Source organism: Cryptomeria japonica, chromosome 9 (genome assembly GCF_030272615.1).
Source record: "Cryptomeria japonica chromosome 9, Sugi_1.0, whole genome shotgun sequence".
In the NCBI taxonomy this organism is placed as follows: domain Eukaryota; kingdom Viridiplantae; phylum Streptophyta; class Pinopsida; order Cupressales; family Cupressaceae; genus Cryptomeria; species Cryptomeria japonica.
The window spans coordinates 341,468,946-341,481,775 of NC_081413.1; the positions used below are offsets into that span (position 1 = coordinate 341,468,946).

At 34.1% G+C, this 12,830-nt stretch overlaps 1 protein-coding gene across 3 annotated transcripts in view; it reads left to right on the forward strand.

Annotated features, from left to right (window-relative positions):
* Positions 1–12,141, forward strand: part of LOC131029715 (sphingosine-1-phosphate lyase) — a 172,487-nt gene extending 160,346 nt beyond the window's left edge. For 2 of the 3 annotated variants that reach the window (XM_057960333.1, XM_057960334.1), the window contains 9 exons: positions 1,048–1,098; positions 1,209–1,300; positions 7,980–8,106; positions 9,278–9,293; positions 10,556–10,663; positions 10,801–10,855; positions 11,012–11,158; positions 11,318–11,396; positions 11,588–12,141. In XM_057960333.1, coding sequence (XP_057816316.1) covers positions 1,048–1,098; positions 1,209–1,300; positions 7,980–8,106; positions 9,278–9,293; positions 10,556–10,663; positions 10,801–10,855; positions 11,012–11,158; positions 11,318–11,396; positions 11,588–11,710 — 798 coding nt within the window. In that variant the 3' untranslated portion in view covers positions 11,711–12,141. The remainder of the gene's footprint in view (positions 1–1,047; positions 1,099–1,208; positions 1,301–7,979; positions 8,107–9,277; positions 9,294–10,555; positions 10,664–10,800; positions 10,856–11,011; positions 11,159–11,317; positions 11,397–11,587) is intronic. The other variant, XR_009102812.1, reaches the window with a different exon arrangement.
* Positions 12,142–12,830: the final 689 nt, after the last annotated feature.

The following is a 12,830-nucleotide window of genomic DNA, read 5'->3' on the forward strand; positions in this document are numbered from 1 at the left end:
TATCAAGACCAATCATCACTAATTCATTCTTAGGATTAATTTAGTCTCGCCTCCTTGAAACCTTTATCTTTTGATCTTTTTTGAAACATCAGTTAGCATTAGGAGAATCCTGTTTCCTTATTTGAAAAGTAGTCACACGAACAAGCTTTCTCTGAAAGTACGTAAGGCCCCTTGAAAAACAGTAAACACAACGACCACTGGTGCTTATCCATGAGTAGAGAACCTACATAAAAGAATCTTGAAGTTTCACCGATTGATCCTTTTTTGCGATATCTTCAACATTCGGAAACTTTACTCAAGAGAGGATAAGATACCTCTGGTTATTTTATTCTGTGTTTGGTCGTGTACAAAATACACATCAACACTACCATAACTCAATATATTGGAAACTCCATTGGAAATTGGATATGGGTTTGAGGACCAGGGATGGATCTCCATGGAACACACTAATAATGTTGTTATATTATTATTTTTATTATATTATTATTATTTGTTCCTATATCTATTATGTAATAGATTTTTATTCGAACATTATTTGCATCCTACTAGGGAACCCACATTGCCAATAAGAAGCTTTAATCAGAGAAGAAATTTGTAACTATTAATATGGATTTATAATTCATAATCATATTGATATATCAGATGACACGATGATTTATATAGAACTTGTTTTTGATCTATAAATGAAGGTAAAGCTACTTACAAGTTCTCTAAATTCAGTTGTATGCATATTCTTTTGCTTTATAATATTTGGACATGTTTCTCAGTCAAATTTTAGGCCTCTTGAGTTTTTTCAGAGTGAGTTTTTGAACTGTTTTCATGCATAAGGTTAAAAAAAGTAGGATCTCTCTCTCTCTCTCTCTCTCTCTCTCTCTCTCTCTCTCTCTCTCTATATATATATATATATATATATATATATTGGAATTCTAAAGGTAAAATATAGGTTTTTTGACCTTACATATGTAAAGAGTGATCAAAGGATTTAAAAATGAAATGAGTTTGTATGCTTAAAATTCCTCTGTACTAAATCTGGGTTATCAATTGCAGATTGTTGGCTCTGCACCAGGATTTCCTCATGGTATTGTTGATCCTATTGAAGTATGTTAAGTCATTTCTGTTTTGATTTGTAAATTTATATTTGGAGCCACTAGTTAACGATAGACCTTTCATGATATATTATTTACAAGTTTGTAACATTCTATGGTCAGGAGCTTGGTGATCTTGCATTGCAATTCAATATTTGCTTGCATGTTGATCTTTGTCTGGGAGGTTTTGTTCTTCCTTTTGCTCGCAAACTAGGGTACGTTTTTAATTGAATTCTTTAAATTCTATGCACTTGTCACAATTACTTAGGTGTGTCAATAATAATTTGTAAGTTGTAAGAGAACCAAGCATTTAATGTAGTTTGAAAATTCTAATTTATTACTTTTTAAGCCAAAGTATGATGAAATTAAGTACTTCAGTATTAATGAAAAACCTTTTATAGCTAATGCTATATCAATTCGCTATTATGTTTATCTTATTCTTTATTATTATTTTTCAGGACTCATCTAAATGCAAAGTTTTCTTGTCTTAGTACCTCTGAGGAAGCACGTCTCCTCCTAATAACTTATTGTCTCAAGTATGCCTAGAAAGGCTGTAATCGCATTGCCTTCTTCCTATATCGTATGTTTGCAGTGCTTTTACAGATCGATTAACTACAATTGTATTGCTTTAGAAGTCAGAATCCAGATAGAAGAGTGAGCACGAGAAGCAACATGTCTTATTAGATTATACAAAAAGATGCAATTTGAGAAATATTGTTGAACTTATGCTATAACCATGAAAAGGGACCTAAAACTAGCATTCAGGTGGATCACATGCTTTCTTTGATCCCTATGCTACATAAGAACTCAATATGCATAGATATGCTTGAAATTGAAAAATAATGAACATAAGGTTTGTTGGAACTTAAACTGAGGTTGAAGAGATGGTGGTGAATACATCAAATCCTCAGAAGGAATAAAAACTTCCTCTGCTTTTCAAATTGCATATTCTAAAATTTTATGAACATTAGCTGGAGAAATTTGTTTCAGTCTGCAGGAAGCAATTAAATTGGCTAGTCAGTCACCTGCTTAAAATGGCTTTTCTGTAATAAGAGGTTCACATTTGTTTAATTATTCTGTAGAAGGGATCTCATTATCTTTTCATATTAAAAGCCTCACATTATGTTAGTGGCATATGTCTGAGTACAAAGGAAAGAAGAAAGATACAATGGACCTCTTAAAGTTCTCTGACCTGCTGCAAATTTCTGTTAGAGCTCCAAAATTTTGAACTATAAATGTACAAGTCTACAAGAACTGATGTAAATTGTGTCATGAAGAATAGCATAACGAAATTACAGGTTAATCCAAGTAAGAAATTGACCTCATGTAAAGAATGTATTGTTCAGATCAGAAATGATCGATGAGAAAATCAATAGACCTTGTTTTTGAATTATACAATAGCTAGACTGATTATTCATTATACAATACTGATGAGAATGATTATACAATACACACAAAAAGTCAGCCTAAAAGGAAGGACCTCTCTTAAAAGCATCTCTCAGTTCAAGCTTAACAAGAAGTGGCACACTCAACTATTTTCAACCATGACTACACTACTCTCAAATGCAGAATGCTAAACTAATCATAGATAAAAAGACCATGTTAAATCACCTCCAATTGGTTTGCTCCAATATTATTAGACTCACTGTTTGCCCAGTGAGTCTCCGAAGTCTTGAGTTGAGTGGGCCTAAATGAGGTCTGCCAGCCCATAGCAGAGGCTTGGTGATCTTGTCAGACTTGCCAGTCTGTGCATAACTTGCAAGTCTCACTAGAGGGACTTGCAATCCCAAAATAAATGGACAATAAATTAACATTTTAAAACCCTGAAAAGTGAAGCCTACAAACAAAACATGAATAAAATAAAAAAATTCAGGGCTTACAATGAGAAACAAAAAGAAATGGGTATCGTAGAAGCAAAAAACAACAAATGATGATCAAAGGGTGCATTGGCAAACATGGAGCAGTAAATTTGAAGATATCTTTAAAAAACGTTGCAGGTGAATCATTGAGTGTGAATTGAAACATTGCTGCAAAAACAAACACATTTGAATTTCATTGTACCTTCCTTTCCCTCTTTCCATTATAAATTAAGAAACAAAATGAGGGACAAACGGACAGAAACTCTCTCTCTCTCTCTCTCTCTCTGCTATGAAACTATCATTCCAAAGTGAAAATAAAGTTATCAAAGCATTAAAAGAAGAGAAAAATAAAGGATAATATGGTTTTTTGGTTAAAATGAAGCTTAATGAATAATAGCTCTAAAAACTCTTTTAAAAGAGAGAAATAATTATATTTATTAAATAACGAATAAAGAAGATGAAGTGTCCCACCCAAACTGCAACCAATTCATTTACTTTGTCAAACACTTTGTTTTATTTTATCTATTTTTTTACAACCCTTGCCAACACTGATATCATAACAATGGGAATAAACAATTGCAATAGATGATGCTGTTCTATTCATTCAAAGTGCATTTTGTGCTGATACAAGTTGTATGATTGATAGTCCACACAAACCATTCACTATATCATGCTGATACAGTAACTATCAATGCATTCACTATAAAAACTTAAAAGTTTAAGAAGTTCATAGGCTTCAAACCTGTAGCAACTAGTGAAAGAGTGGACAGTCATTAATCCCTGAACAATATCTCTCCAACCTTCAATTGATGCAGGGATTCAAGGGCGATCAGGTCTATGGTGCCTCCAAGCCACTTCCCAACTCTCCAAACTGCCCAGATTTAGGTAACAACAACCTTCAACACCTAACAGTCACCTTTCAGATTTAAAAAAATGCACAGATAAGTCTGTCATAGCAAACTGGAGGTGTCTATTACAAGGGCAGATGTTGCAACAGCCACACGATCCTTCCTTTGTCTTTCCAAACTGAATAACTCCCAAGGGCAGCGATAAGTACATTAATCTCACTCCATGACACCTGAGATTTAATTACTCTAGTGGTCTGCTGTTCACTGCTGATGGCACAGGATAGCACTATCAATCTTCACAAATCACTACTCGTAACAAACCTTCAAACCCTGCCCCAAATGACTTAGAATCTTTGGAGCAGCTGCTTTCCTTCTGTGCATGAAAACTTAAAATAGCATTGCAAATCTCAATATTCATGAAATTAGAACAGCACTCAGTGTTAGTTTATTGTAACTTAGTGAGGAAAATAAATAAGGATTTGAATCCTTATAGGGCTGGGCCCTTCTTCTTGATGTAACGTGGAGACCCAGCTGGGTCCTATTCCCATGTAACGTGTAGATTAAGCAATTGATGTCTATAGGGCTGGGCCCAAATGTAACGTGTGGACAAGCAATAGGGCTGGGTCCAAAAGGTAACGTGACACAAATTGCAAGCTATGTAGGCCCCAAATTGGGTGCCAAAATGCAAAGTAAAATATGTAAAATAAAGAGAATTGGTTAAGGCCGACTTAGAAGACTTGAACATGAATCTTGTATATAAACAAGATTCATTCTACACAATAGACATTCATTTTCTTTAATTCATTTGCTAGCCTTATGTGAATCAGCCTTCAAAGAGCAGCGAACTATCTCCTTGTGTCAGCGATTCATTCCTAGGAACAGCGAATTGTCTCAGTGGCAGCGAATCATATCCACAGTCAGCAAATTCACTCCTATGCTCTGTGAATGATCTGCATGACAGCAAACAGAAAATCTCGATAGTGCAGATACGTCTATCAAGCTATTCCTTGTGCCCTAGTTTGGAATCTTCATTCTGCTGTTCTTATTTATATGTTGCTTCAAGTGCAGTAAGCGAAATTGTATGCTGATATTGTCTAATATAAACTTGGATCTTGTTGCTGGGTTTTTCACCTCCAAGAGGGAGGTTTTCCCAGGGTAAACTTGTGTTGTGTGCCCTTTCTATTTGTGTGCTTTGATTCTTGTGACTGCATTATTATTTCCTGCTCATTATTGTTAATCTGATCACGAAAATCAACACTCAGGAAAACCAAAAATCATACCAAACTCTCCAGTAACCCTGTTTGAAAGAATTCTAGGAAATCCACATGATAAGGAATGAAACCCACGTTACTGTAGCGTCAATGTTCATGTCACCATAGCAAGCCTTCAACATTGAGGTAATCTTCAAAACTTCACAAATTTCAAAGAACTTGCTTGTCAAATCCTCCAAAAAGATTTATAGTTGAAACCTCCAACAATCTGATTATAAAGCGCAGTGGTGAATTCTAGATGAATCCACACTAAAGATGGATTTGGGTTTCCATTCAAACCACTGAGAAGCTCCAAGGGTTTCCGTCCTTAGGTTTCTTGTAAATGAAAGCCAAAGCTCTCAAGTGTCTCAAAGAGAAAATAAATAAGCCAAGTATATGTCAAATGACCTCCCAATTGCCTTTTTATAATGTTTTCATCCCAATGCTCTAATTAGGGTTTGCACTTTTATAAATTAATAATAAATTCACCTTATGATTCCCTTGATGCCCAAAAGATAATCACTTCATTAATATTTTAAATCAATACCTTATAAATCCCACGGTGCCAATATGAAAACTTTATATTATATGAAATAACGATAGTTAAAAATTTAATTTAACTTTATCATTCAATGTTATTAAAATAATAACTACAAACATCATTAGTTGCCAATATTTCTTCAATTTAAATAATCACTAGCTTTATAAATCCTGAAATTGAAGATACTGCATGCTGAAGCTGAGGGGATACCGAACTATGACCAGTTGCCGGAAATAGTGGTTATATAAATAGTAACTACTAAAAATAGTAAGTCAGCCCAGATTCCTAACTAATTGAACAATGTCGAAACTGGCACTTACTGGCAATCAAAGGTTAGCATAGAATGTATGCATTTCTGCTATTTACTGTTCATTTAAGGAAGATATGCAAGCTTAATGATGTAGTTTAGTCACAGTCCAGTCTGTATTTGCCTTGCATTTTAAATGCATGAATATCTATGTTCTCAAAACCTGTCTAAAACCAAATTGGCAATAGAAATCCATATTGAATACAAATCTGAAACTGTTTATTCAAACCATCAATCAAACTGTTTGTCAAAATTATTCAGAGGGACAAAGTGAAACATTTGGGTGAAAAGTCAATAGGGATATTTCATGTGAGGTGTCTCAGTAGCTTGTGCTAGCTGGCTTCATCTCTTCGACTATTATCCTTTGAACTGGGAATCATCAAGAGGGATGTAAGTTGATGTATACTAACTTTAGGCTGGATATCTTTCATTTTGATCCCTCAATTAATGGGGAATGCATGTAGAGGAAGCTTAGACCAAGTGAGTTCCATTTTCCTTGAAGGCATTCTAAGTAGTCATTTAATGGGGATGTTAGAGTCAATGTAAATCCTCCTTATAGGGACTACAATGCAGATTGAGCCTATATGTCTATTCATGGATTTTATGGAGGTACATTATGGATGGTTGGCCATGAAGGTTACTCCATTAACCGACCTCTTTAAATTTTAAAACAGTAGGTATCCCAAAAGAAGTGATGTCACTCATTAGTAAGTTATTTTTAGTTATGGTCTACTTTTATTGGATACATTACAATATAGGAATCCAATAGATTTCTTTCTCTGATTCATACGTGGTCATGTTCTACATTGCATGTAGTTACGATTCTTTACTATATATGGAATATGACTCTAACTTTAACAATTACTGATCCAATGATGAAAAATTCAGCTATAAAGCATGATCTACTCATGTTACTCAATATCTTGATGAAAACTTAGCTAAGAACTATGGAAAAATTCTCTGAAACATTTGTGTTGTCTGGGAAATTTTTTTATATTATATTTTCCTTAAATTGTCACATTTTCCACAAACTGTACCTAATTTTTTATGAAATTCTTTGTGAGCACTCTTAAAGGATTTTGCCAAGTCATTGCCAAGTAAAAGTTGCGTAACTGAGGTTTGCAGAAAACAAAGATTTGGAAGTGCAAGTTCACAGATGCAGGTCGGAAAATTGCAATTGATGGCAAAATGCCAACAATTTATTCTGTCATTTTGTGATCTGGTGTGATTTCCTTGGCTAGAAGCACAAATCTAATGCACTTTCATTAAGGCAGAATGACAGTTAATAAATATACACCAGAGGGAAAATAAATATACACCAGAGGGAAAATAAATATACACCAGAGGGAAACATTGGACTCTTATCTCTCTAGTACTAGTAATTGGCATAATGGGTATAGTGTAATGGCGACAATTAGTTTCTGTGTTGTATTCTCTCTAAATGAGTTAAGATAACAGTAGATTTCCTTAGACAAAGTTAGCACCTCATCAACCACACTCTATAAGCTGCCGTTAATTGAGGTGGCTTTACAATTCTTATGGTTCTTTTAGTCTTAGTTTCTGCAGGACTCTTAATGCACTATAGGTTTGAGCAAGCAGCAGTAATTCCGTCTTTAGATTATTGTTAGATAAAAAAGGAATGACTAATAATGAAACTTTTTTCAAATAGAAGCCAAATGATCAGAAATCACCAAGTGTCCGAAAATCATCAATGAAAAAATCTTGTATAAATAAATATTTTGGTTAATGGCAGGTGGCAATAATGTGTTCTATCGCAAAATTGTTTTTATCTCATGAAGTACCTCCATTGAATTAGGTTGACCATTGTATTTATCTTTTAAGTATATAGCATTATAAAATTCATTGCCATTGCATAGAATCACTTCTGCTCTTCCCTACTTTCTCTAGACAGATCAAGTTTATTGCTATGTGACTCTTATATGTTGATTCATCTGAAAAAAGACTTTTCTCTTATCATGCTTCTGAAAATAGCAGCCACATCTCACCATACATTGTCCGTTTGCTGTTTCTATATTCGTTAAACTCTACAACATGTGTATTACTTACTACGAAATTGGTTATCATGTAGGTATCCCATTCCACCTTTTGATTTCACTGTTCAAGGAGTCACTTCCATATCAGTGGATGTTCATAAGTATGGCCTAGGGCCAAAGGGTACAAGTGTAGTCCTGTATCGGAATCATGAGATCAGAAAGGTTTGCTTTATATATAATACTCTCATATATCTCTTAGAACTTCTGAACTATATTTTTTCCAAACCTGCTAATAATAGTGGTGTGATTTAGTTAATTTACGGATAATCTAAGCCTTCATTTCACCTTTACAAGTTTGCTAAACATACAATTGTGCATTACTTTAAAGAAAAATTGTGTTTTCATATTTCTCTTTTGTTTTAAAGAAAGACCTAAATTGGTTCAGAGACATCAGTAAAATCCTGCTAGTCTTGTAGTGGCGCTTATTATTTACATGCAGGGCTTATTTTCCTGTGCTCATGGTAAGAAATTCAACTTTCTTCTTTTGATTTCTTTTTTAGCAGTATGTTTTCTAAATCTTCTCACAGTAATCTTCCATAGGATATCGTATTTAAGACTTTGATACTTTAATATATGCTTTGATACAAATGTAAAAGGTCAATTACATTAATTATGAGGGGAGGATATGCGATAGTTATGCCTCAAGGTTTTATAATGGGACATTTAGAATGCTGTAAATCTAAACAAAAAAATTTAATGGTTCATTAGGGTACTAGTCCCTATTACATTTGTGGATTCTAATCCATACTAAATCACACCACTATGAAAATTGTGAGCATTTTTAGTATTCCTGATACTTGACCCCAGGACTTGCACATGAGCAAGAATTGAGTTTTACATTTTTCTCGACATCTTTTTTTTTTTGTACAGTTCTTAAAAAAATTCTAGACTTTCATTCTGTGGTTCGCTTACTGTCATATAGTTAGGGTTGTCATTCTTCTGATAATAACTTTTAGATTTCTGCAGTGAAAATTCAATCTGTTTTCTCATTAACATTGAGGAGTTTGTTCTGATAACTAAGATCAGCCACATGAATGGATCTACGTACTCAAATCAGTTGTATTTTAAATGTACTTTCTAAAAGCAAATCATTATTAAAATTAATGCATATGGAATATATGGGCAATGTTAAATTCATAGTAATATATCATGGGTATTAAGTGGGACAGAGAGGAGTTCAAATGTGTACTTTCATTAATACACGGACATGAGAATAAGATACACGTTGTTATCAAGCTCTGAAAATACTTTTAACACTTTCTAATATCTATTCGTTTTTTACCTGGTTGGAGATGCTATAAACTGATTGGATCAACCATTGCAATTTTGGCAGCACCAATTTGTGGCTGGTAAGTGACAGTTGTCTAACTAGAAGAAAATTCTTTTTAATGTATTTAGGTTGAAGAAATAAATATTTGAAAAAATAGGATGAGGGCAAATTTATAGAAATGGAATTGTAAAATGATTGTTTAATGGTTCTGATTATATTTCTAAATCATTCTGCGGCTACATGGACTGCATATGCATTTTTCCTTAGTTCATCAGCTAGACATTTTTATACATGTTGATAATAGAATGTCCTTTTCTTGTGTCATTTTCAACAATTTTTATGGATTTTCTCTTGGTTCAATGTGCATGAATTGTTTAAAGGTTTTCAAAAGGAGTTAACTTGTTGAGTTGAACTGTATAACTGCAATAATTTATGTAGCCATGAGAGAGGAGGAAGAGATAGCATATAATTTCAGGATTGGAGTGTAATTATATTTTTTTTGTAAAGGCTTAGGGTTGGCATACATTCATAACCTTTAAAGACTAAAGGTAAATTCAATGATGGCCCTTGGATTTCAATTGTGCTTGTATATTTGCATGTCAGTAGAATGCACTCAAGGTGCTTAACTTGCATTGGAAAACACTGGTTGGATATATTAGATATCAAGCCAAAACATGTGTGCAGACACACTTGCATGTTTGCACACACACTTGCATGTTTGCACACATGCGCACACAAAAGAACACACACGGATGTGCATACACATGCAAGTGCATGTCCTTGACACATGTATGTTTTAAGTGAGCATGGGTTTTTGTGTTTTCTTGTCCAATACGCAACCAAATTTATCTAGACATTTGTTCATATATTTAAAAAAACCATGTGTTCGTTTTGTCTATGTTCCAAGATCCTTGGCAATGCAAGATAAAATAAGCACTCCATTAGTTATCCAAGTATTTTCTAATGGTACATGGCAAGCTTATGTTTGATGAGAATCACATGCATGCATGTGCACACACACACATGTACAAGCACATACACATGGATGTGCATACACATGCAAGTGTGTCATATATAAAGCATTACATAGCATTTGTGGTAACTTATATTAGTTTTGTGTCTTATTTGACATTATAGATGGAAGGGAAAGTTTTTCTCTCTTCTCCTATTTCACAGCACAAGCAGCACACATGTGAACGCACCTGCATTTACACACTTACATATGTGCGCGTGCACACACACACACACACATCCCAATGCATGCATTCATAGACATACACACCCTTCATGTCAAGCGTGCAGCATCTGTTTTATTTTGCTGTTTGTTTTTGGTATTTGCAGTAACAGAGTGGTCAGGAGGCCTTTATGTTTCCCCATCTGTTGCTGGAAGTAGGCCTGGTGGCCTGGTTGCTGGTGCCTGGGCAGCTATGATGTCTGTTGGGGAGGAAGGTAATATGTAATGCATTGTTGTATCTTTGATAAGTTCCCTTCTGTGCATCATATCTTTACAGAATTAGATATTTTTATGAAAAGTATTCCTGAATGTCCTATTTTGAATTTAATAGTGTGACCTTCAATTCATGTAGGATATTTGGAGGCTACGAAGAAAATTATGGAAGTATCAAAAACTATTCAACAAGGGTAAGACTCTAAATCTGCTGCAGAAATTTGGTTAGGTTGTGCTTTTGTTTACTTTTAGTGACTTCATGCTTCAGATTTGAAGTTAAATGGATTTATACAAATTTTAATGTCATTATGCACTGAGAGCTAGATTGCAACTAACATATAGATATGCAGAATAAAACAAATTCCAGGATTATTTGTTTTGGGGAGACCAGACATGACTGTTATTGCATTTGGATCGGATGAGGTTGATATTTTTAAAGTGAATGATGTTATGTCTTCGCGTGGGTGGCACTTGAATGCCCTGCAAAGACCAAACAGGTTAGTACTTAGTATTGGTAATAAATTAAAGATCACTAACCTACAAGAAAATAATATTATTATTTATAGAGCCTCAATAGTTTGATTTTACGCCTGTGTGAAAATAGTTTCACGAGATGTAGAATCTCAATTTGATGCATATCTTGGCTGGTTTTGCAGCATACACATATGTCTTACTCTTCAACATACTGTAATAGCGGAAGATTTCTTGAAAGATCTTAAAGAGTGTGTTATAGCTGTAAGAAAACATCTTGATCTACCCACTTTTTGCATAGGTCAATTGCACACATAGTACCCGGGAAGTGTTATATTATAAATGATTGTTTCTTAAAACCAGAATTTTTCCATTCTTGGGATATCTTGTTAATTTTCTATAGTTCTTTATCAGGTAACTTGAGTGCATAAAAATATCTTATGAATTTGACACAGGTGCAAGAAAATCCAAATGCATTTGAAGATGGCTTGGCTCCAATATATGGAGCTGCTGCAAAGATGCCAGACAGAGGGACAGTACAGGATTTGCTGATTGCCTATATGGACAGCACCTGCTAGTTACTCTCTCAAAAGGTTTCAGGAGTTTCGATTTTTTTGGTGTTATTAGCTGCCAAGATGTACGTTTCTGATTCTTCAAGATACATAGATGAATTCAGAGGTTTTTTTCATATTATTGGTTTAGCAATCAAACTTATCTTACATGGGATGGAAAATTACGGTTTCCTTTATCTTGAAAAGGGAACTTATGCTTTGGTCTTGTCTCTAAATTAAATATTGATCTTGATCTTCCTGATTTCTCATTGTTACTTATGGTAAACCAATTTCAGTGCTGGTACAGAAGATGGTGGCTCTTTAGGAGACACACAGATGACAATATTTAAGATATTTTTTGTTTCTATTATTCATTTAAGGTGGCCAATTGAATTGTCTTATATTTGATACTGTATCTTGACAATTTAATGGAAATCTTAGTTTGTTGTGGATGATAATTCCCTGAGTAGTGGTTTATTTTCTTGGATTACCTAATGTTTATGGTATCAAGAATTCTGTTTTTGGTTTGTAAGCAATTTGTGTGATTCACTCACTCAAATACGAGTTTACAGAACTCTCTCTTTAAATCCATTTAATGTGAACCAAATATATGCATCTAGCGCAGGGAAGACGATGTTAATCCATGCACCAAATTGCAGGAGAATATCACTAATATCAGAGAAACTAAAGCTTAGCTCTAGGAATTTGTTGTCCTTACATAGGTAGCTTCTATACATTAACTTATGAAGGTTTATTAGAAATAGACTATGCCCATCCCATTTTGGGCTGGAACACTAATTTAAACCTACAAAAACGTGATGATGATTAAAGGAGATTATGTTCTCAATTTAATAACCAGTTTCCATAAAGAGCCAAGATGGTATATGGATAGCTCAGATTTAAACTCAAAGTAAATTGTCTTTGTTTTGGCTCCGAATTACCTAAATTTTGGTAAGTAATGGTTTGAAAGTACACTAACCAAGATTTTGTTCTGTGATTTGCTTGAAAGTCCATACAATACTCATGGTAGTTGAAATGCGAAAGAAGCAATGTGATGCAAGAGCAATGTAAGATCAGAGATACATGTTGATAATCAAATAAACAACTCCACAAGCAAAGTGACAACACATAAATGTGGCGGTATAAA